General features: G+C 31.7%; 2 protein-coding genes across 2 annotated transcripts; both read left to right on the top strand.

The window, feature by feature from the left end:
* Positions 1 to 9,626: 9,626 nt before the first annotated feature.
* LOC114746430 (pentatricopeptide repeat-containing protein At1g62930, chloroplastic-like) lies at positions 9,627 to 11,563 on the top strand. Its single transcript, XM_028934657.1, has 2 exons — positions 9,627 to 10,340; positions 10,497 to 11,563. The coding sequence occupies exons 1-2, from the start codon at positions 9,724 to 9,726 to the stop codon at positions 11,383 to 11,385; spliced, it is 1,506 nt and encodes a 501-aa protein (XP_028790490.1). The 5' UTR covers positions 9,627 to 9,723; the 3' UTR covers positions 11,386 to 11,563.
* Positions 11,564 to 16,738: 5,175 nt separating this feature from the next.
* Positions 16,739 to 17,641, top strand: LOC114746427 (pentatricopeptide repeat-containing protein At1g62670, mitochondrial-like). The gene has a single exon (XM_028934655.1). The coding sequence runs from the start codon at positions 16,739 to 16,741 to the stop codon at positions 17,639 to 17,641; it is 903 nt and encodes a 300-aa protein (XP_028790488.1).
* Positions 17,642 to 26,126: the final 8,485 nt, after the last annotated feature.

A 26,126-nucleotide genomic window follows, 5' to 3' on the forward strand; every position in this document is an offset into this window, starting at 1 on the left:
AATTTTAATTGATGTTTGGAAAGGAATTAAGGTTTTAATGGATTGGTATGACCATGGAGTGTTGCCTTAATAGTTATACCCTTTGAGTTGGGTAGAGTTTTGATGGGAGATAGGAATTTTGTGTCCCCAAGTATTGTTTTGGCCACATTATTAGTTTGAAAGCTAATATATGATGGTTGCGTGTTTGTGTGCTTGTGTAGACCGATTGTGAGTCTTGTTGGTGCACGGGGCCACATTGTTGGTTGTTATTCCTTGCTCAGGCGAGAGGTAACCACTTTCCAATCCTTAGTACTTGCTTTTGTGGTATTGTGAGTAGATTTATGTTTTGTGCTCTGAGTAACAATTATATTCAAATGGTATGTTGTATACGTAAAAAGGAAAACCGTCTTGTGGGGTTTTGATTGATGATGAATGAATCTTGAAATTGTGAAAGATATGCCACTGAATGAAGTTATTTATGAAATGTTCAATTACTATTTGATTATGGTTTGAGCATGATGCATGAATTGGGAATTGGTGAGAGTTTTTGATAGTTACTACCACATGGTAAGGCCTCCATTAATGCATGATGGTTGGCTCAGTATGTCCCCCATAGTGAGGGATAGGCCTTTTGGCTCCCTACGTCCCCCAGAGTGAGGGATAGGCCTTTTATGACTCCTTACGTCCCCCATAGTGAGGGATAGGCCGGGTTCAGCTTTTGAAAATCCCCCAAAGTGAGGGATATGGTTGATGGGAATTGCATCATTGCACTTGCATAACTTGTTGTGGCTATCTTGTTATCATATTACTTGTGAACTGCCCCACTTGACACCTCACGAGCACCTATTTAGTAGTACCTAGTATTGGAAAGGTTGGTTACTGGGACTTTGTCTCACCCTGTGGTTTACAATGTTTTTAGGTGAAGTTTCTAGGCGTGCGCCTTCGGGAAGAGACGCAGAGGCTTGAGCTTAGTTAGCTTTAGGCCTCTAGCCTTTGTTTATGTATGGATAGTTGTATATTGCCACAGTTAGGGTCTTTTGTGATATTTTGATTGTTGATTTTATTGTAAATTGGAGAATATGTTATCTTCTCGTTTTAGTTGGCCGGAGGCCTTTTCTATTGTTGGTAGAACTTTGATTTACGTTGTTGGAAACTATTTTATATGGGCTGATGTAGATGTGTTTTGTTACCCGGACCGGAGGCTCGGAGGCCCAGTGTATATGAATGAATGATTTTAGTTGCATGCAACGGAGTACGGGTTGACCCGAGTTTAAAAGTCAATTTCTAAAAATATGAAATTTTCCTTCTACTATGGTAGCTCATTTTAACAGATTTCCTTTTCTACCATAGTAGTGATTTTATGACCAGGTTATAATGTTTTGAGGTTAAAGGGTCTTACACTACAAGTCGCTAATGTAGCTTTAGTCCTCCTGAGCCTTCCCTGACGTCCCTCCTCTAAAGCTTTCATCGGAAAAATGTTAAAACAATAGGGATGAGACAACGTCTCAGTAACTAAATCTTTACCCATCACACACACAAGCATGGGCTAGCGAGGTATCAGGTGGGATACACTAAGTTAATAACAGTCAATAGACACTTATCTAACAGTTAAACTCACAATAACCATATAGGTCAAATATATCTTCCAATCTCATGCAACTGATAATTTCAAAAGAGATAATATACTTTTTATTTATTCAAAAGATATAAATATCAATGAAGATTCCATGTTATATGCAGTCCATGATCCCAAATCCATCATTATATCCTCCTTATTTCTGCCGACTAGACCCATGGGCTAAGTTCTTTCCATTTGATTGGCTACTCTGACAAGCTTACCACATGAGTGATATGGATCGGCCAAAGACCATAGAGCACTCGGTCCTTGAAGAACTAGAGGGGTGTCGCAATCCCTCAAAGAACTAGTGGGACAATAATAATGGCCAACTATAGAGCTTCGTATGGAGGCCGATACCACGTGGTAAGTATATAAATCTCAATAACTTCAATTATCTCCTTCTCCCATCCAAACTAGATGCACAGGGTTCAAAATAACACATTTATATGCATAATCAACCGAATTCCAGAATAACACCTCATAGTCATAATCATTAATTTCTATCAATGCAAACAATTTCAACCCTTTTCAAAATAGTACCCCCCAAGACAGTTCATACAAAACATAATATATGTATACGAAACTTGGTTATAAAATCACTCACCAACCTCATACCAATGCATGTAACAGATAGAAATTTAGTTACCTGATCTCCTAGTTAACAGTCAAATACATCCAAAGTCCAGCCTCAAAAAGGTCACAATAGGGTTTATATCTACAAACGAAATTAAAATGTTATCTCTATAGTATTAGAGTAGGCTACTCACAAAATCCTAACCTCTAACTCTTCCTCTAAAAGCTTTAATTTTTTACTCAGAATTCTAGCCTAAAAGACCTTTTTCTAAGGTTTAAAATGAGAACATATATATATGATTTAGACTCGATTCCTAAATTTTTCTTGCTTAAATATATCCCTTGATTATTAGATTATATTATTAGAATTATCAAATTCATAGTGTAAATAGAAAAACCCCGATTTATAACTTATGTTTTATCTTCGAATGACTTAGATAAATAAATTTAATACAAGTTAGGGTACTCTCATTACAGAAGTTAAACCCTTAATCTGAATGTTGAATTTAATTTCCTATCTATCATGATACTATCCTCCAAATTATTACTCAATCTAACGATGGACGAACTTAAAAATATTAATTTACTATTCAGGACTCTATCTGTTAAATCTAAAAAACAATTTGAAAACTTACCTAATAACTTGTAACTCGGAGATCGAAATGACGATTCAACCGTTCAAATTGACGATTTGGATGTCCCAAATAGGCTGACCAAATATTAATCCCATCCAATAGTTAATGAAGTTAAAACTAGCACTTTTTTGAAGCTACCTCAGATATGTGTGAAAATTATTTACTCACTCCAAGCTTCACCCACTACCTCCTATATATAGGCTCCTCAAGCTCCTTCACTCTAGTGACTAGTTGATGTGAGACTTCTATACCATTGCTATTTTATCCATCTTCCTATCATTTAGTCAATGTGGGACTTCTTAATATTGCTATTTTACTCATTTTCTCATACACACACACACGCATAAAAATCAGAATTATTTTAATTGCATATGTATATATTTAACCTCTACCTATTTTATAAAAATTTGTTTAAATATTAGAGATATGAAAATTAGGATGTTACAGCAGCTACTCTAGCCTAAACCCCATGGTCAAGAATGATGTGATCTAACAGGTCAAGACTGGGAAAGCGACTATGCCAAATCTAAATGATGAATAGTCAAAAGGAAGATTTATCCTGAAGTACACATCCACATTGGTGTTTGTGACATGTCCCTTGCAGGTTGAACAGAACAACTAAGCAAGTTTGGATACCATACATATAAGAAGGCAATCTGAGTAAACAAAATAACTCGAGAGGGATTAGATATGCCATAAGTAAAGTGTATGGATAAAACTAGAGCATTCAAGGCAACAAGCATACAGTTTGCAGTTACACCAAGGGTGTTCTTGTATGCTAGTCTTGTATAAAGGACTCCTAGTGCACAAGCACCCGAATCGATGACATCATGCCCACGCAATCACGACAGACACCTAGTATGAAGCAATGAAAAATTTACCTATTGCACGATAGACAGCCCATCAAGTACGAGTGGGAGATGTTAGATTTTGGGCTTGGATCTACCCTTGATGGGCCGGACTATTTGACTGGATATTAAGAGAATATATCGGTCAAATATCCAAGCAAGATTATGATATGTTTGACTCGGTCAAATATTCTGAATCAAATCCAATCAATTACAATATAAATTTAATTAATTTATATTGTATAGATTAAATATATATTAAGTGTATATATTTAGAATTAATTGTGATTGATTCTGGATTTGAATTCAAATATCATAATATTATAAGATAAAGATATATTTATATATCCTAACTCAAGATTTAACCTGATGGGCTTAGCCGATATTTTGGCTTCCTAAAATACCTTTGACAAAAGCTATAAATAGAGGCTTCTACCCATCAGTCCTACTCACTCCAGTAATTGAGCTTTCCTACTATCTCTCTCTATTTCTTTCTTGCAAAAAGGTGCTCTGCTATGCACTCTATAACATCCTAATTTCCATATCTCTAATATTTAAACAAATTTTTGTAAAATAGGTAGAGGTTAAATATATATGCAATTAAAATAATTCTGATTTTATGTGTGTGTGTGTGTGTGCGCGTGTGAGAAAACGAATAAAATAGCAATGTTAAAAAGTCACACATTGACTAAATGATAGGAAGATGGATAAAATAGCAATATTAAAAAGTCCCACATCGACTAAGTGATGGGAAGAGGGAGCTTTGGAGTCTATATAAGTGGTAGTAGGGGAGAGTTAAAGATAAATTAAATAATTTTTGCACAAAACTGAGACAGTCTCAGTAAAATGCTGCTTTCGAGTCTGTGAACCATTAGATCGGACTGAAATTTGGTCAGCTGGTCTTAGACTTCATACTCATTAGTTTCAACAGTTGGATCGTCAATTCAATATCTAAGTTACAAGTTATTAGGTATTTTTTATTTATTTTTTAAGATTTGGTAGATAGAATACTAGATAGTAAATTAGTTTTTTTAAATTTGTTTACCGTTGGATTAACCTGAAATTTAGGGAGTAGACTTGTAACATGTAAGACATTAAATTCAACGGTTGGATTAATGATTAGACTTCTACAGTAAGAATAAATTAACTCATATTGAGATTGCCTGTCTAAATTCTTTGAAGATAGAACATAAGCTATAGATTGAGGGTTCTCTATCTAGGTTATGAATTTGGTGATTCAAATGATATAATTTAATAATTAAAGATAACGTAAGTTAAGGGAACCTAAGAATTGAATATAAATAATCATATATATATTCTTACCCCAGACCTTAGAAAGAGCATTTCGAGCTAGAATTTCGAGTAATAGCTGAAGGTATTAGAGGGAGCGTTAAAGGTTAAAAATTTATGAGTAGTTTACTTTAACACTGTAGAAATAATGTTTTAATTTCAATTGTAGATATAAACCCTATTGTGGTATTTTTGAGTACGAGCCTCTTTTGTACTTGACTGTTAGCTAGGAGACCAGGTAACTAAATTTTTATCTGTTACATGCATTGGTACGAGGTTGGTGAGTGATTTACCAAGTTTTGTATACATATATTATGTTTTGTATAAACGGTCTTGTGAGATACTATTTTGAAAAGGATTGAAATTGTTTGTATTGTTAGAAATTAATGATTCTGACTATGAGGTGTTATTTTGAAATTAAGTTGATTATGCATATAAATGTGTTATTTTGAACCATGTGCATCTAGTTTGGGTGGGGGAAGGAGATGATTGGAGTTATTGAGATTTATATATTTACCATGTGTTATCAGTCTCCATACGGAGCTCTATGGTTGGCCACTATTATTGTCCCACTAATTCTTCAAGGGACTGCGACACCCCACTAGTTCTTCGAGAGGGCCCATGGTCCACCGAGTGCTTTATGGTCTTTGGCCAATCCATATCACTCGTGTGATGAGCTTGTCAAAGTAACCAGTCAAATAAAAAGAATTTAGCCCATGGGTTCAGTCGGCAGAAATAAGGAGGATATAAGGATGGATTTGGATTCATAGATTGCATATGACATGGTATCTTCAGTTGATATTTATATCTTTGAATAAAATAGAAAGTATATTATCTCTTTTGAAATTTATCAGCTGTATGAGATTGGCGGAAATATTCGACTTATATATGGTTAGTGTGAGTTTAACTGTTAAATAAATGTCTATTGACTGTTATTAACTCTGTGTATTCCACTTGACACCTCGCTAGCCCATGCTAGTGTGTGTGATAGATAGGAATTTAATTACTAAAACGTTGTTTTATCCCTATTTTTAACATTTTTCAGGTGAAAGTTTTAGAGGAGGGATGTCAGGGGAGGCTTAGGAGGAGTAAAGCTACATTAGCAAATTGTAGCGTTTCCTTGATTTATGAGTTATGTTGTTTCATGTATACTGCCACCTTAAGATAAATTGTTTTTAATTGATTCATGCATTGTCATGTCTCATGTCCTTTGAGTTGTACTATTGTTGTATGTGTGCTAGTAGTTAGCCAGATGCCTAGGATCGTATGTGATTTATTTATGAATTTATTATAAAGTATGAATTAAGATTTAATTCTTAATATTTTGATTTATGAGGTATATTATATGTTGTTTTATGACCATATTAGATAAGATTGATCATTTCTTACATAGTTTGTATTTGAATGAGTTAGGAAAAGTTTTTTTATCCGTGATAGGATGTATGATTGGGTGCTGCTCTTTTCTATCACAGATAACAATATTATATAATTAGTTAGTGTAGATGATTGTGATATAACTTAAATTTGTATTTAGCATGATTGGGTTATAAAAAGTTATTTCTTAAAGTTACTATGGAAAAGTTAAGTTTATCGGCTTATTTAGGAAGGTTGTTTCACACTCAAAGCTCAGACTTTTATAGTCTAGCTTATAGTGTGAGCTTAGAGGATCCAACCGACCCGACCCCGAGATTCGACCCAATATGTTTCTTGATCCATTCTCTATTTATTCTGATAGAACTTATAGATATCGTTTGGTAAAAAGTATTGAAAATCAAGAATAGGGAGTGGGATTGGGATTGAAAAATTTACTAAAAGAATATTTAGCATAAGAGATTACTTGTTATAAGGGATTAACCAAACCCATATATGTGGGATTAGAAAATACAATGGGGAGAAGTGGTATTCCCCAATCTCACCTCTATGGGTTTGTTTAATCCCATATAACAAGTCATTACTCATACTAAATACTATTTTAATGATTTTTCTCAATTATAATCCCAACCCCAATCCCTCATTTTCAATACTTTGTACCAAAGGGGATCATAAGTCCTCGATGGAATCATTTACGTGCATGGAGCCTCTTGGAGATTCCAACGTACACCTTCTACGCAACAACTCAAACAACAAATTCCAAAAAGTTCCAAAAGTCGAATTCTCTCACGGAAAAAATGTTGAAACTAACTAGGTATTGGAAATTCCAGAACCCATTCATAAACCACTGAGGCAAAGCCTTGCTGCAACAACCAGATTCAATCGTGACCAATTGAATCAAGTACTAGTCACATGTTTAGTATGAAGAGGTGATAAAATCAAAGAATAATAAAAAAAAAACAACGGCAAGCTAGTATCATTCGGTGAAACTAATATATAGGATCAACTAACTGAATTGATCATATAATTTTTTATTTTTATTTTTAAATTTTAATTTGTGTTTATAAGCTATGATTCTTGCATGTATTATTAGAAAGAATTCAGTAAGGGGAAAAAATAGGCAAGATACATCTATGTATGTATGTACATATGTATATTTTAAGATTAAGAATTATAAAATAAGTGTACAAATATATATTAATTGAAAAATATGGAGTATTGATGAATATTGCTTTTATAATTATGCTCTTCTGGTCCTAAATATAAGACTCATTTTTTAGTGTAAATATACTCGTATATTACTTTTATTTGAATTCAATTATTAAATCTTATTATTAGAAGTGGTTATTTCTTTATATTTTAAGCTAATATCATTTAAAATATATTAACTTTTGTCATGATTGGTTTATTAAAGCTAATCCATCATCCAATCATCAAACCCCAAATGAATGTCTCAATTTGTTTGATGGTGGATTCGATTTTTTCAACATTGAATCAATGACCATTAATGGGAAATCTTGGGAAGTAACAAAAAAATTGACAATTTAAATGTATTTTTTTCCCATTGTAAAAGATTTGACACTGAGGTATGAGCTTTCTTACTTATCAAATTCTTTTTTCCCACAACTCTTACTTATTATCAAAGATAATATCAAATTCTTTTTTCTCACAACTCTTACTTATTATCAAAGATAATATATACAATTTCTTATTCTTAACATAAGAGTTAGATAATTAATTTAAAAAGATTAAAAAATAAATTAAATTAGTTAATTGTAATAGATATGAGTTTACTTTCTTAAACTATTAGTGCATTAGAACTCTTCATTGATGAGAATTCCTTACAATTAATAAAAATATTTTTTAGAAAACATTATAAATTTAAGAGACAAAGTATATTGAAATCTTATATCTAGAACCAAATCTAATAGCTAATTAACTCTTATATTAAAGACCCAAGATAGTACTCATCCAGTCCTTAATATAAGACCTATTTAACTAATTTGATTAAATTAAGGAAGTTAGGTAAGTTAGTTCATTATAAAAAAAATATGACGTATTTTTCCTAAAACACCATAATTATCTTTCTTAATATCCTCCTTCTCTTTTCTACTTGATTATGGTTGAGTGAATATCCATAAAGATAATTTAGGAAAAATTGATAAATATGAAAAATAGGTCTTATATTTGTATCAAAATCAACTTAATAATTAGATTCAGTCTTAAGGACCAGAGGAGTATTTGTTACCTGTGCTAACCTAAGATTACGTTATTGTTGATTTCTTCATATTTCCAAAAACATTGTGCTTAAAGACCCATTCTTTTTTCAGGCCGAAAAGAAGGCCCATGGTGTCTCTCCTTTCTTATGCTTAGAAGAAAAATCGTAGCAATGATCAATCATTATTAAGCTTGTTTGAAACTACCAATATTAAGTATGTATAAGTTAAGTTTACGGAATACATTTTTTTTAACATATTTCTTTTGTTATTACTGAGCTGTTTTTAAATAGTGCTCTTACCATCCAAAAGAAGCACCGCCACTATAATCAGCAGCCATTCTAAAGGCTAAATAGGGCCCTCCAAATGCTTTCAGCGAATTAAGCGGTTCATTTTCTTAATATTTTGGAATTTATCAATTTATAGCCAGTACTAGTGTAGCCCAGTATCCGTAGAATGAGATGCAACTGAATGGCCCTTGCCCATGAATTGTTCCAAAAAAAGATACTCATATATGATTAAAACTGAAACAAAACTAGAATGTATTTTATTAGTTAAAAAAGCTAAAGATATTTTAGAAAAAAACTCCAAAAAAATAACTGTTAAATTTCAAATTTCTAAATAAAAATTATTATAAAAATATTATGTTATTTGTTTTTTGAATATAATTTACAAATGTAGTAACTAATACTGACTATAAATTTTAAAATTTGACAGTGATTTTTAAAAATTTGTATTATATATATAGAAAGTATTTTTATTGAGAGAATTACAATTAAGTCCTAAAAAAGAATTTAATTACTATAAAATCTTAATGACAACTGAGCAGCTTATACTAACAAATTTTAAAAAAAAATAACAAATGGTCACTTGTTATTAAAATTTTTTGATAATTTTTTTTAACGCGAGACTTTATAATTCTGTTTATTTTTAATTCAAGTCCACCTAACTGGAAAAATTTTCAATCATGAAACTTTCGCTCATTTTTTCATGTTCAAACTAACATATAATAAATGTAAGGAAATTTTTTTTTTGGAATGAGGAATGAGCTGCCACAGGCTTCAATGTACCAAAAAAACAAAAAACAAACAAACAAACGGGCTTCAGAACTTCGGCCAGAGTGATTCGTCAGAGTTCTTGTCCCTCCCGCTCAGTCTTGTCTCTCGATGCGTTGAAGCATCTGAAAGTTAAAGATGATCTTCGGCAGGGCTTCAAGGTATGCCTTCCCCAAATTTCATTTATTTTCTGCATCATCTTCAACTTTGTTCCTTCTTTCTCCTTCATATGCCCTTATTCTCCCCTTTCGGTTCCATTCTTATTCGACAAATCCTCAGAGTATCGAAGAGGCTCTTTCCTCTTTTAATCGCTTGCTTAATGTGCGCCCCCCACCCTCTATAGTTCAACTTAATAAGATCTTAGGATCTGTTGCAAAGTTGAAACATTATCAAACTGTTATCTCTCTTTTCAAACAAGCACAATCTAAGGACTTCACGCCAGATTTGGTTACACTGAGCATCTTGATTAACTGTTACTGCCATGTGGGTCAGATGACTTTTGCTTTCTCTGCCTTAGGCAAGATTCTTAAGATAGGCTGTCGGCCAGATACGGTTACTCTGACTACACTAATGAAGGGCCTCTGTATCAATAATGAGGTTGGGAAAGCCTTGGATTTTCATGATGATCTGATAGCAAAAGGGTTCCAATTAGATATAGTCAGTTATGGCACACTTGTAAATGGACTATGCAAGACGGAGAAAACAAGAGCTGCCCTTAAATTGCTGCAAAAAATGGCGAGAGGGCCGGTTAAGCCTAATCTTATTATTTATAGTACGATTATTGATGGCTTTTCCAGAGAAAGACTTATAACTGAAGCGTGTGATTTATTTCATGAAATGATTGATCATGGTATGTCTCCCAATATTGTGACCTACAACTCTCTCATATGTGGTTTTTGTGTCATGAGTAAATGGTCAGACGCTGCAAAATTGTTTAATCAAATGAGACTTGAAGGCATCAACCCTAATGATTGTACTTTTAATATATTGGTTGATGCATTTTGTAAGGAAGGAAGTGTCACCAAAGCTGAAGCTGTTGTTGGCTTGATGATGAAGTGTGGTGTAAGACCTAATGTAGTTACTTATAGCACTTTAATGGATGGTTACTGTTTGATTAATAATGTTAGTGAGTCAAGGAATCTATTCAACAAGATGGTCCACAGTGGTTTGGCTCCTAATGTTATTAGTTATAGTATTTTAATTAATGGACTCTGTAAAATCAAGATGATGGATGAGGCCGTGGATCTCTTTATGGAGATGAAGAGCAAAAATTTGACTCCCAATATTGTCACCTATAGCTCTCTTGTTGATGGTTTGTGCAAATCTGGTAAAATGTCCTATGTGCAGGATATTATTTATGAGATGTATGATAGAGGTCAGCCCTCAGATATAATATTTTATAGTATCTTGTTGGATGGATTGTGCAAAAGTGGTCATCTTGATCAGGCTATCACATTATTTCAGCGAATTGTTGACCAGAAAATTCAGCCTAATACATACACATATACTATACTTATTAGTGGTTTGTGCAAAGCTGGTAGATTGAATGATGCGCGACAGATTTTCCATTATCTTTTGGTCAATGGCTATCCTTTGGATGTCCAATCATATACTGCAATGATGAATGGACTCTGTAAAGAGGGCTTGTTTGATGAGGTTAAGGCATTCCTTTCTACAATGAAGGAGAATGGATGCTCACCTGATTTTGTAACCTTTGATAGAATTATTAGGCCTCTTTTGGAAAGAGGTGACAATGATAAGGCAAAGGATCTACTAGATGAAATGTTCACTAGAGTTTAAGGTTAGATATTTTCCTTCAGAATTATTTGATTGCTGATACTCACTTTTGTGGTGAAATTTGTTGTAATATCGAACAGATTTGTTTCTTTTAAGTAAGCTTTGGGTAGATCTACCGAAGCGTGTGCTTTATCAGCATATTTGGTATTCTACTTTTTAATGCTGCAATACCTTATAAGCACGGATTCCATTGACATGTTAACTTCATTTTATGAAACAAGACAGGTAATATGAGGATTATATCATGCATTATTATTTTGTAACTTTTCCCCCCTTATATTTGCACCCAAACCGGATGAGGCGAGCATAGTGCAGTACTAAAGAAGGAGACATCACAGCATGGTTTAGTGCGTAACATCCCTTGAGAAGTAACTTGGTATTCTGGACAAAGCCAATCCTTCTGAAACTTGTACTATAATTCATCAAGTACCCGAAAAAACAGAATATAATGATATCTTCCTTTGTAAGTTATAGAGTCTGTGGCTACAAACAAAAACTTCTTTTAACTAACTCCTGACATGTGGTATTAATGCTTGGTCATTATAACTTAGATTACAGCACAATATAATGATCTCTTCTGATATGTGGCCTTCAAATCGTACATATTGACTTCTGCATGACCCAAGTTATGGAGTTTCTGGATACAGAAGCATATTTCTTTTACCTAACTCACGATATACTGGCTGCATAATTGATGGGAGACCGTTCGTTGTGTAGGTGAGGTTGAGCAATGTATTTATCAGTCTAATTGTGTTGATCTAACAAATGCTGCAAGTCAGTTGAACCAACTTTGAAAAATGTCTTTATGAGCAGTAGAATGATAAGGCATAGGATTAGCTTCTTTTAAGTGATTTTGTACTGTTTGAAATAAACATACAAAAAAAAAATCTCAAAGCATGATTGAGTTTATTTCGATCTAATCAGTTGAGCCAGCTGGATTGCTCAAGTTTGAAAAGCTTCACATAGACACATTAGCTCAATTCTAAATATAAGAGCTAGTTACCAACAAGTGTTTGTTTAAATGGAAGGATCTTGGACACATTAAATGTCATGTCCTAGGTTTGATTCTTGGTGTGTATGGAAAAAACACTGTTGAGAAGGATCCTCGCTACGGCATCGGATAATACCCCGAGAGATTAGTGTCTTACCGTTCGGGTAGAAGGATGCTTTGGATAACCAAATATATATATATATATATATATATATATAAGAGCTAGTTTGTGCTACAAACTAACTCTTATATTTAAGACCCAATGGTAGTATTATATTTATGTGTCTATACTCATCATAAAATTTTTGTAATTGTCATATCTTACATGTATGTATTGTATCTAACACACACTTGTGAATTTTTCTTTTTATTAGAAAATTGAAAATAAATTATGCAACATATACGACATAATGTATTTGTGAATTCATTGTGCTTATTTTTTATTGAAAAAGCTGTTAAGTCTTGATCATCTACGTAATTGTTAGGGCCAAAGGTTATTTTTTACAACTGAAGTATTTTTTTATAGGCATTATTCACTTTAAATTCAAAGGTGATCCGCTATAACCTTGCTCTAAGTTCTTGAAAATTTTTAGCCAAAAAAATCCTAAAATTTAAGTAATGTTGCATTTCATTTAGAAATACACATTAACTAGAATTATCAAATAAGATAATCCAAATAACTAATTTTATCATATTTCTATAATACTTTTCTTATTTAAAATATTAGAAAACTTCGTTAACTTTAAAAATATCAAGAGAATATCATTGTCTCAGTTATTTGATAATAATATTAATACTAATAATTATAAATATTGCTGCAATTCATATAAATTTTTTATAAGAAAAAGTCAAATTTTTTTTAGAAAAAGTCTAAACCTCCTTTAATTTTTTCAAAGTTAGGTGATATATGTATGGTTAAAAGTTAAACCAAATAGATTGTAGGAATATGCCAATTGTCATATATAGACTTCGGATTAGTATGATTGATAAATCTATACAAGATAGGATTGATAATTGCTTGTGATGATTCACATTTCCACTGGCATAATTTTAATAAACTTATCAGTGCTATTTTTGCTTCTACAATATTTATTTCATTAACAAAATTTCCATAAATTAATGAGATTCAGTTCCAAAATCAGACAACAAATTGCTAATTAAAATTATCACTCCAACAATCTCCTTCCTCTCGTTGGGTATATGACGTTTTCTTTGAGAAGCCTGGTCTCAGTGAATTTGATCAAGAACCATTCTTTTGAGTGGATTCATACTATTTCTGCTTCTTAAGACTATTTCTAGTTATTAATACAAGAACTAGTTATCTAATTTAAATAGATTAAAAAAACTAGTTAAGTTAGTTATTTGTAATAAACAGGAGTTGTATTTTTTATAACATTCTTGCTAATTAAGTATATTGAATAAAATTATCATTATTGAAAGAATTACCTTAGGAAAAAATGGATTAATATGAGAGATAAAGTGGATTATAGTTTTATATTTAGAATCAAAATAAAAGTGAAACGAGCTCTTATATTAAGGAGCGAGGCAAGTAGAAGAGTTAGTTGACTAATTTGAGTAGATTAAGAAAGTTTAAAAAGTCTAAAGTTAGTTATTTGTAATAAATAATTTATTTTTTCTATAATATCCTTGCTAATAATGTGTATTAGCTAAGACTACTATTTGATGAAATATTTAACATATGCAACTAATACAAGGATTGCTTTGAAAGGAATAAATAAATATGAGAGACAAAGTGGATTGAGATTTTATATTTTATGCTAAACTAAAAGTTAAAATAGCTCGAGGTAATATATTATTGGCAAGACAATTTCGATTAAGAACCACAGTTGAGAATTTATTCCAAACAGTTCCTAAAACATTCTAAAATGTCACTATAGGACCAAAGGACCAAACTGAAATTAAAATTAAGAGTAAGTTTACAATAGTAACCCTCATTTTTTTATTTTTTTAAAAAATAAATATTAATGGTCGTCGGAGTTTTGGCCATCTACGCTCAAGTGGCCGCCGCCGGAGGTTGGAGTTTTGGTGGTTGCTACCACTGCTGTAGCTCTGGTAGGCGGACAATTTTTTTTTTTTAAAAAAATAATGTGGCCAAGGAAAGGTTTGAACCCATATCCTATTGGCACATCAAACGTGATGTGACCACAAAGCCAACTAAATCATTTAATCATATGATGTAAATAAAAATATATATAACAAAACAAATAAGTGAATAAGTGAAATTTAACAATTTACAAGTGAAATTCAGCAATTTATAACAAAAATTTAGCGATTTATAAATAATATAATAGAATTCACAACCCCAAATGCAAATGTTCAAGTATAAATGAGCAAGTGAAATTTGAAAATTTACAAAAAAAGTTCATCAATTTACAACCCAAATTTGGCGATGCACAAAAAAAAAGAAATTTACAACCCAAAATATAAATATTTAAGTGTGAATGAACAAGTGAAATTTAGATATTTACAACAACAATTAAGATATTTATAACCTAAATTCAACGATTCATAAGAAACATAAATACTTGTATTTGAAATTGTGAATTCTCTTTTCAGTTTTGTAATGTTTATGTTTCTTATGAATCAATGAATTTAGGTTGTAAATATCTGAATTTCATTTGTTTATTTACACTCAAACACTTACATTTTAAGTTGTGAATTTTCTTGTGTTTCTTGTGAATAGCCGAAGTTGGGTTGTAAATCTATAAACTTTTGTTGTAAATCTTCAAATTTCATTTGCTCATTTACACTTAAATATTGCAGTTAGGGTTGCGAATTTCATTATGTTATTTGTAAATTGTCAAATTTTTGTTGTAAATTGCTGAATTTTATTTGTAAATTGTCGAATTTTATTTGTTCACTTACGCTTGGATACTTACTTTTGTTTTGTTATATATATATATTTGCATTATATGACTAAATTTTTATTTGCATTATATATATTTTTATTTGCATAATAGGGGGTGTTTAGAAGTACTCAAAAGTGTTCTCTCGCAAAACAAGACAAATTTCTCCACATATTTACTTCATATATCATAAAAACATTTTTAAAATCATGGTTTAATTTCTACCCAAACACCTTGGTGTGTCAATAGGTCATGAGTTCAAACCTTCCCTTGGCCACTTTATTTTAAAAAAAAAAAAAATTTCTGGCCACCGGAACTATAGTAATGGCCATTTAAGAGCTAGTAGCCGGACCTCCGACCTCCGACCTCCGGTGATCTGAACTCCTGCGACCATTAATATTTATTTTTAAAAAAATAAAATGAGGGGTATTATTGTAATCTTACTCTTAATTTTAATTTCAGTTTGGTCCGTTGGTCCTGTAATGACATTTCAGAATGTTTTGAGAGTTGTTTGAAATAAATTTTCAACTGCAGTCCTTAAATGAAATTTTCCCTGTTATTGGTGAATGACGTTCAAAAGGACTCTCAATGATCCTGGCTGATCCTAATGTATTCTGCCGCTTGTGTGTAGTTTTTTTTTTTTTTTATTTTCAGTTCTTATGTTCTTTTGCTTTGTTATTTGTCATCTTTTATTTGTAGGACTTTGCACCTTATTTTATATAAATATATATTTTCGTTGGCAGAAAAACAAAATTTCAATAAATTTCAATACGTATATGACATAATTTTCTTCTCATGGCTTGTCGCCAGGAAAATCAAATCAATGCTCAACTTTAATCTTGAATTTTATTATCTCCAATCTGTTTCATAATTGATTAGAATAAATTAAAAAAATTAGTTAAATTAATTATTTGTTAGAATGTGTGTTTCTTCTTCTAAAATATTCCTATTATTTTTAGACGCAATATGTATAATTAATAGGAATAATTTTTAAAAAAATCTCCTAAATCTGAAAAAATAACAAGAAAATATCAATTGAATTTTAAAATGATAACTAAGTAATTTTAACAGATGTTAAAATCATTGCAAAATAGTCAAAACCGTTATAAAAATACTCATTTATCTTTTTAAAATGTAACAAATATTTTTTGTGATTTGTGTTAAAAATTTGGAAGGAAAAATGAATTAAATTATTAAATTTAGGATCAAGATAAATTTCTCATTTATCTTTTAAAATTTAATATGAGGAGTAGCATTAATTTTGATTATACAGTTGTTTTTTTTCAAAATAGTTCTGTTTAAATAAAATAATAGCAGCAGATTACAGAGGACGCCCTGCGGCAAGATGCAAGTTCGTATGAGCCGGAAGAAAGAGATGATGAACAAGAAGTTCGGTTTTGGCCAAAAGAAAAAACGAAAGGTTTTGTGGTTTTAAGCCGGCTTCGACTACTTTTCTTGTCTCCTCTGGTCAATCACTCGGCGGATCTGAAAGTTAAAGATGTTCTTTTGTGGAGCTTCACGGTATGGCTTCTCCAAATTTCCTTTGTTCCCTGCATCGTCTCCATCTTTATTCCGTCTTTCTGCTTCATATGTCCTAACTCCCCGCTCCTGTTTCCATTCCCATTCGACAAATACTGAGAACATTGAAGAGGCTGTCTCTTCTTTCCATGGCCTGCTTCATAGGCATCCCCCACCGTCTATAGTCCAAATCACTAAAATTTTAGGATCTGTTGCAAGAATGAAACATTATACTATTGCTATCTCCCTTTTCGCACTAGCAGAATCTAAAGGATTCACGCCAGATTTGGTAACACTGAGCATTTTGATTAATTGTTACTGTCATGTGGGTCAAATTGCTTTTGCTTTCTCTGCGTTAGGCAAGATTCTTAAGATAGGCTGTCAGCCAAATACAGTTACTCTGACTACACTAATGAAGGGACTCTGTATCAATAATGAGGTCGGGAAGGCCTTGGATTTTCATGATGATCTGATAGCAAAAGGGTTTCAGTTAAATGTAGTTAGCTATGGCACACTCGTCAATGGGCTTTGTAAAATTAAAAAAACAAGAGCTGCGGTTAAATTGCTCCAAAAGATGGCGAGAGGACCAGTTAAGCCAAATTTAGTTATGTATAGTACTATTATTGATGGCTTTTGCAGAGAAAGGCTTATGACCGAAGCCTGTGGTTTATTTCATGAAATGATTGATTACGGTATATCTCCTGATGATGTGACGTACAACACTCTGATATATGGATTTTGTGTCATGGGTAAATGGTCACAAGCTGCAAAATTGTTTAATCAAATGAGACATGAAGGCATCAACCCTGATGTTCATACTTTTACTATATTGGTTGATGTATTTTCCAAAGAAGGAACTGTTACCAAAGCTGAAGCTGTTTAACTTGATGATGAAGGGCAATTTAAACCTAATGTAGTCACTTACAATACTTTAATGGATGGTTACTGTTTGATTAATAATGTTGGGGAGTCAAGAAATCTATTCAACAAGATGACCAAGAGTGGTTTGGCTCCTAATGTTATTAGTTATAGTATTTTAATTAACGGACTCTGTAAAATTAAGATGGTGGATGAGGCCGTGGATCTCTTTATGGAGATGAAGAGCAAAAGTTTGACCTTCAATATTGTCACATATAGCTCTCTTGTTGATGGTTTATGCAAATCCCGTAAAATGTCCTATGTGCAGGATATTATTTATGAGATGTATGATAGATGGATTGTGCAAAAGTGGTCATCTTGATCAGGCTATTACATTATTTCAGCGAATTGTTGATCATAAAATTCTGCCTGATACATGCAAATATACTGTACTTATTAATGGTTTGTGCAAAGCTGGTAGATTAAATGATTCGCGGCAGATTTTTCAATATCTTTTGGTCAATGGCTATCCTCTAAATGTCCGAACGTATACTGCAATGATGAATGGACTCTGTAAAGAGGGCTTGTTTGATGAGGTTAAGCCCTTCCTTTTTACAATGAAGGAGAATGGATGCTCACCTAATGCTGTAACCTTTGATATAATTATTAGACCTCTTTTGGAAAGAGGTGGCAATGATAAGGCAAAGGATCTACTAGATGAGATGTTCACAAAAGGTTAAGGTTAGATACTTTGCTTCAGAATTATTTGATTGTTGATACTCACTTTTATGGTGAAATTTTCTGTGATATTCAACAGATTTGTTTCTTCTAAGTAAACTTTGTGGAGTTTACAACAGCTGACTGCAATTGCCCATGTTCTGTTTACATATATGTCCGATGTATTTTCACTTCTTGTTACAATATTTTCTTGTGGCGTATCGTAACTTTGTTCCTTCTTTCTTTATAGTTTATTTAATTAGATTTATGAACTCTTAAGCATATGTATACTAAATGAGGAAATGTGCTATTATATTAGTCTTTGGCTGTGTCATTTGAACCTGTGCAGCACCATGAGCTTGATCTTGAACTTTGCTGGTTCATAATATCGCAACTCCTGATTAAGATGTTGAACCTTTGTATGGATTGTGTCTGTTACAAATTTGTCAATATTGAAGAAGACATGGATGAACATGTGTTTGACTGGTATGGGCTATGGTACGCGTCATATTTCTAAAAGATATATGAAGTATTATTATGTTTCTTGAAGCTGCTTACGTGCGCTGTGTTGATACTGGCCATGAGGGGTATTTTTAATTTTAAAAGAAGACACTACCGGAAAGTAAAACAAAAAACATTACAAGTACTGCACAGTTTTAGGTTATTCCTCCTGGTTTTAAATGTAGAAGCTGAATAATTAATTTACAAACATGAAGAAAATTAGTTGTTATTTGTAAGAAGTGTTTGTTGGTTTTCTCAAAATATTGTCTTTAACAATATACATTGGAAACCATCCTTATTGATGAAAATTCTAATTAATCTATGTAATCAATAGGGATAATTTAGAAAAAATTATAAATTTTGGAGCTTAAGTATGTTAAAATCTTATATCTAGAATCAAAAGAAATTGCACAACTAGCTTCTTCATGTAGGCTTGGACAGATTATTGATTTTTGCTCTTGAACAAATAACTATCAACCCCATGAAATAAAAGAAAATTAATGAACATAAGAATGTCTGCGCTGGACTACTGCATGAAAGCTTGGAAGTCCATAATCCTGTGCTGGGGACTAAGCATAGCTCAATTGCAGCTTTTCTGAAAATTCCAGAGTCAGCTTCTTAGGTACTTTGTTTTCTTTGGTGTATCTCTTGTCAATAATTGTAAGCCCATAAGTTTGGATGTTTGTCTGTGATCATCATGTTTGTTAGCTAGGTCTTTTTATATGTGATATGTTCTCATTGAATTCATACATCAATGTAAAAAAAAATCAATTTGAAGTCAATATGTAATAATTCAATTTATTTTTTAAAAATGAAAATCACATAGATAAATAGCAGGCATTAAAAAGCATATATATGCTCATTTTCTAAACTTTTTAAGATCAGATCCATAATTAACAGAACTCTTCAAATTCTTAAAATAAGAAATATTTGCTATTAATCATGAATTTCATACACTAATATAAAAATAAAATTAAGAGTAAGCAAAAATATAAATAGTATAGTTTATTCAAAGAATTGCATTAGCATGGGTGTAAGAGTAGGCATCACAACTCGACATGTGTTTCATTTCCTATTTAATGAAAACCATTCATACACTTTCAAAGCACGTGTTCATAATTACAAAATATTTGCTATGTACGTTATGTCATAAAAAAATTCATCATTGGTTTCATATATAAATATAAAAACAAAATTAATAGCATGTCAATATATAAACAATACAATGTATTAAAAAGTTAAAATAACATGGGTCAACACCAAGTATAAAAAGGGGTGTACGTTAACTTTCTCATTTAGTGAAAAACAATTCTTAAACCTTTTAAGTGCAGACTAATAATTATAACTCTTAAAATTCTTAAAACAAAAAAAAAATTGCTATATATATATATATATATATGATATGTTCTATATAAATTCATCGTTAATTTCAAAGCATCAATATAAAAAAAATCCAACATTAAGTTAAAATATAAATAATGAAATTTATTTAAAAAGGTGAAAATCACATAAATATAAAATCAGACTCACAACGAGGTACGTGTTTCCTTTCCCATTTAGTGAACACAATTCCTAAACTTTTATAATGTATATTCATGCTTCAACTCTAAGCATTCTAAGAATAAGAAACATTTTCTATATGTGATCTGTTTTAAATAAATTCATCATTGATTTCACACATAAATATAAAAATAAAATGAATCGAAAATAAACATATATAAATAATATAGTCTACTACTCTATTTCTATTTATAAGTCAGAAAGAGAAAACTTTTTTTGGTCTTATTTATAAAATAGTGAGAGAAATTTTTTTGTATGGATGTACAATTTTACCTTTCATTTATTATTATGTTGACTTTATTTACATGAGGTATAATATATATTGAATAGGGATAAAATTAGAAAGTTGTTGAATTTTAGATGAGAGTTAATGAAGTTTAAAGTCTTCTTTAGTCCGTGTAAAATATGTTGGAAGTACCTATACATTAGGCTAGAAAAATATTTAAAAAGGTAAAATCGCACAAGTCAACATCATGCATTAAAAAACATCTATGTGTTCACTTTTTCACTTATTAAAAACAATGATTAAACTTTTTAAGTGCATATCTATAATTAAAATAACTCCTTAAATTCTTAAAATAAGAAATATTTTTCATATGTCATATGTTCTAAATAAATTCGTCATTAACTTCATATATGAATATAAAACATAAAAAGATTAATATAACTTTTAGTCTTTCAAATTTAGGTCTATTTTGGCTTTGGTCCATGGAATTTCAAGCATGTAGTTTTAATCCTTGGAATTTATTTCGTTACAAAACATTAGTTTGAGCTAGCACAAACCAATGCTCCTTGGAATTTGAGCTAGCACAAAAAGTGTTAGTTTGGATGATGGGGCTTCTGACTTGACAAAATAAACTAATTAGGTGGCATGATTAGCTGGACATGTAATTAGGAAAAGTTTTTTTTTTTTAAAAAAAAAGAGTCGAGTCTTTTTAAAATGCAGCACATGAGAATGCAGAAGAAAACAAACCGAAAGGGAAAGATGCTAGATCAAGAGGACGACATGGCCGTCTCTGAAAAAGCAGCATTTCTGATAGCCATGGATCGAAGAACTTGAACCTAGCATTTTTGTTTGCCACATCGAATAGTCATTAATTAGGGAAGGTTGGAAATATATTCTTTATTTTATGCAGTTCACAAATATTTGCATGCAGCCACCTGGGACAGTATTAGAGGAGTTGGTATGAGCTAAGATGATTTAGTTGATACAATGGATTATCATAATAATCTATGCCAGGTGTACTTGTAACCTATATTGCAAGTTGCATATACCTAACATGATGGATCAATGGCTTCACGTACAGCCATTCATCGGGTTAACAGAATCAGTTTTGCATTGGCTGAAATACTAGAGAATGAGTATTTGTGATGCAATAATAGCAATGAAAAGAAAAGCATGTTGGCCTTTGGTGTATATAATAATACTACTTTCGGTTCTTAATAATTTGACTTTTATTTGGGTCTCAAATATAAGATCTCAATCTACTTTATCTCTTTGTCTTTTTCCCCCCTCAAGGTAGTCTTTGTAATAGTTCTAACTAGTACAATTGATTAGTAAAAGTATTTAAAAAAAACATATATTTATTACAAATAATTAACTTAACTAATTTTTTTAATCTATTCAAATTAGTCAATTAGCTCTTATATTAAAGACCGAAAGTAGTAGTATAGGTGTGGTCAGAAACTTGAAAAGCATGATTTTACTTGCATTTACACACACAAACACACTCTCTATCACGGCCTGAACTTAGGGCTGACTAGCATAGAATACGAGGAATGACTCATATTCCTTAAGTCTTAAAGTATAACTAAGCTTTTGATAAACAACATTATGACATCTGTAGCCACATATAATTATCACTATACTTTAGGAACAAATATACATATATCACATTTCCCTTAATAAAAAAATTAGGATCTTTATGGAGACTTTGGCAGTCTCCCCTATAAGGCAAACTTCCCAAAGGTCCCAAACAATTTGACAAGTTTTATACAACATAAGAAGCTCCGCTCCACAGCAACATACATAAACATATATCTTAAAATAACAAAGAAGACAGGATCCTGCCTATAAGGTACGTGGAGCGACTCTACTAGAATGTACAAAAGTATATTTAAATATTTATATCAACTACATGGTTCCAAAAGCAATCCAAAAACTTCTTATCCCAAGTGAGCTTCAAGAACCAATTGGAGGAGCAGGTTCACTTCTACTATTTGAATGAAAAAAAATCATCTACCGGTAAACAACGTCCCCACAATAATGATTAGGAAAAAAACAGTATCATCAAATGTATGAAGCTATGATAGGTAGGATAACTCAAATTTGTAAATAAGAACAATTGATTTATTTGTTAATTAATTAGCAAACTAAGAATACAAAATAAACAAGGAATAAATATCACTCTTAGAAAAATTAATAAAATAGAATTAGAAGCCTTACTTGGCGAAGGTTAATAAAAGAAGTCTAGAAATCACTTTTGTTTAATATTAGAACTTTCACAGAATAGTAACAGGTGTGGACACACAGTCCATGAGGGTCAATAACATGTTCGATGTGGCTAGAAGCCATGAAAATAGGCGTGAGAACAAAGCTCACGAAAATAGGTGTGAGTACTGCTCACGAAATCCATCCTCCGTTCCACATGTGTTAGTCGTCACACGGGGCTAGCACCTCCCAAATTCAGCCTGCTAGCTAGGTGTGCCATGGCGTGCCAGGGACTAACGGAACTGCCGTTAGCAAACAGTGTTATGTTTTCAGTCCTTTGAAACCAATTTCCGTCATATGTGGAAGTAAATAACTTTAGATTACAAATCAAGTTCAATACTAATTAGATAAAGCTTCCTTAAGAAAATTTTATCCCTTCTGTGCATGCGTAAAAGTTTTGAATCAAATAGGAGAAATGAAATCTATACTTCATTTTCAAACTTTTGTTGTTGTTGTCATGTTAACTCCTAAAATGTCCATAAAACGTTACAGAAAAGGTAATACTTAAAACATATGAGTTTAACAAAAAAGATATCAATTCTAAATCTTGTGGGACGTTATTTACTCACATGGTAATCAAATAGCTATAATCTAAAGCATTTAATAGTCTTCAGATATATGGCTCTGCTTTAATCCCCTAACATACAAATAAAATCATGTTCACTTAACATTAAAAAGTTAATAATATATATATGTTTATATGCATACGCATATATACATATATTTAACAAAGTTTATATATATATATATATATATATATAAGACTCCTTTCTTAACTTTTGCAAGTCCAAATAAAATATTGATCTTTATGATTCACTCAATCTTCTAATATAATTGAAATACTGAGGTTTTAAGCATCTATGCAAATAAGCAATCCTTCACCAATCTATGTTTACAATGGGTCCAAAAACAAGAAAGAATCATTTTAGTTTCAATAAATATATAAAGTATAAATCTAATGCTCAATCTGGTATGAATGAGAATACGGTATAAGTATATATTTATATAATCAACGTAGGTAGTAATTCAAGTTCCAATGTAAAACTTAAATAGTTCCTAAATTTTAATACCATATTCACAAACTCATCCTTTTTTTTTTGGCAATGTCAACTATTCCATAGGTGTTTGAATTAACAAGAGTAAGTAAGCTTATTATTGAAATTATAACTTATTTTGCTCCCCAATGACATAAACCCCGTAACAATCAAATTCCTAACTCTCTTTTTCTCCAAGCACCACATGAAAATCAGAGTTAAGTCACAATTAATCCAAAATAGTATCTATATTATTCTCCGTCATTAAATGTTATACAAACACTCAAGAAATGAATCTCTTTTTTCTTGTAGAACATTTCATCAAACAGCTTAAGGGAACCCAACATGAACTTATAAAACAAGCTTCAATTTAAACTAAAAGAATTCCTCAAGTCTACTTTTTTTTTTAAATCATATTTATCAAACAATTTAAGTCACAGCACCCAAACAATTCTCAAGATTCAAACAATTCCTCCAATCAAGCATTATAAATTACCTTTCAAAATAATCTCTCATCTCACGTTTTAGTCAACAAGTTTCCTCCAATCCCTTCAATTTTTTTTTTATACCAGCAGCTGCAATTAAGAAAAATAAATAAATAAACTCAGCCCTCCCTTCCTCAGTTCACGTCACAGCAGAAAGACAGGAAGAACCCAAAACATCTAACTTAAGCTAATGAGAAATAAAAGAGAAGGAAGAAGGTGGAGATCATTTGGTCACAATAGAGCAAGTAAAGGGACAAACCTCCATTCTTCTACCATCTTTCAACACTAAATGACAAAAGAGAAGGAGCAGAATAGTGAAACTTGAAAAAAAAAAAAAAAGGGATAAAGGATGACTAGGGCTCTGAGAATCCATGCCTAAATGCTTCTTCATTTTCCCTTGCCCTTCTCGCCGCACAACCGGAAAAAAATCTGATTCTGCCCCCTTTTCTTTTCCCTTCTTTTTTTTCAGGGTTAGATAAGTAATTTCAAGGAGCTGAAGAAAAAAATATATACAAATTTCCCTTTGCCAGCGTTAAGATTCGAACCTTAACACGCATACAAGTCTCCAATACCATTCAACTACAAGTTCCAATTGATGCTCAGCCGCCAAATTCATGTATAGATATAGATATATATATATATATATATATATTAGCTCATTTAAAAATAAAATAAAATAAAAAAATAAAATTCAGGATTGTTACACTCTCTATGTGGCGGATCTCGTCGTCTTTTTGCAAGCTGTCACTACCACTGGTAGTCTTTCTTTCTCATACATTTCTCTAGGTGGCAAAAAACCCATTTGCATAAAAAGTAAAACACTTAGGATTTCTTCTTCCCCGTTCACATCTCACTCCTCAATCTCTCTCAGTAATGGCGACATGGAGTGAGTGAGTTAGCTTCTTTGTTTCTAGATAACATTCCCTAATTTCACACTTTTGAATATTGCTATATTTACTATTTGATTCCTCTCTCTCTCCCTCTTCCTGTAACCCAGTCAAAATCTCAATCTCACAATTCAAGCACAAAACAGAAAACAATGTAAGAAAGCAACAAAACCATAGTTGCCGGAAAATGCTGCCTTTTTGGCAACAATGGCGTCACTCTTTTGCCATAAGATGCAGGCCCTCTTCACCTCGCGGCTTTAATCTTTCATTTGTTCTTGTCCGCGTCATTTTTTGTTTCTTTCTTTCCAATGTGTCTTGTGTTGCGTTTTAAACAGACCTGACTCTTTTTCTTTTTTTTTTTTACATGTCCAGTTTATCATGCCACTTAATCAACTCATATTGCTATGTTAGAAGCCACGTCATCCAAATTAACACTATTTGTGCCAGCTCAGCAAAACTCAACGGCTAGGGACTAATGTTCTGTAACAGAATATATTCCAAGGACTAAAACCACATGTTTAAAATTTTAGAGACCAAAACTTAAATGAGCCTAAATTTGAGGGACCAAAAAATTATATTAACCCAACATAAAGTCAATAATAGAAAGAAAAAATAGAGATGGTGCAGTTTATTAAAAAAAACTAAAAATGACACGGGTTTAATAGAGTAAGCATCACAACCAAACATGTAGTCTAACTTGGTTAAAACAATTTCTAGACTTTCTAAGTGTATGTCTACAATTACAGAAACTCTTAACATTCTTAATAACTAAGTGGAACATGTTAAAACATGATTTTAAGTTGTTAACTTTTGAAGGTGAATTCTGTTATGCTGA

Source organism: Neltuma alba, unplaced genomic scaffold, assembly GCF_004799145.2.
Source record: "Neltuma alba isolate B1F8T4 unplaced genomic scaffold, ASM479914v2 tig00004998_pilon, whole genome shotgun sequence".
Classification (NCBI taxonomy): Eukaryota; Viridiplantae; Streptophyta; class Magnoliopsida; order Fabales; family Fabaceae; genus Neltuma; species Neltuma alba.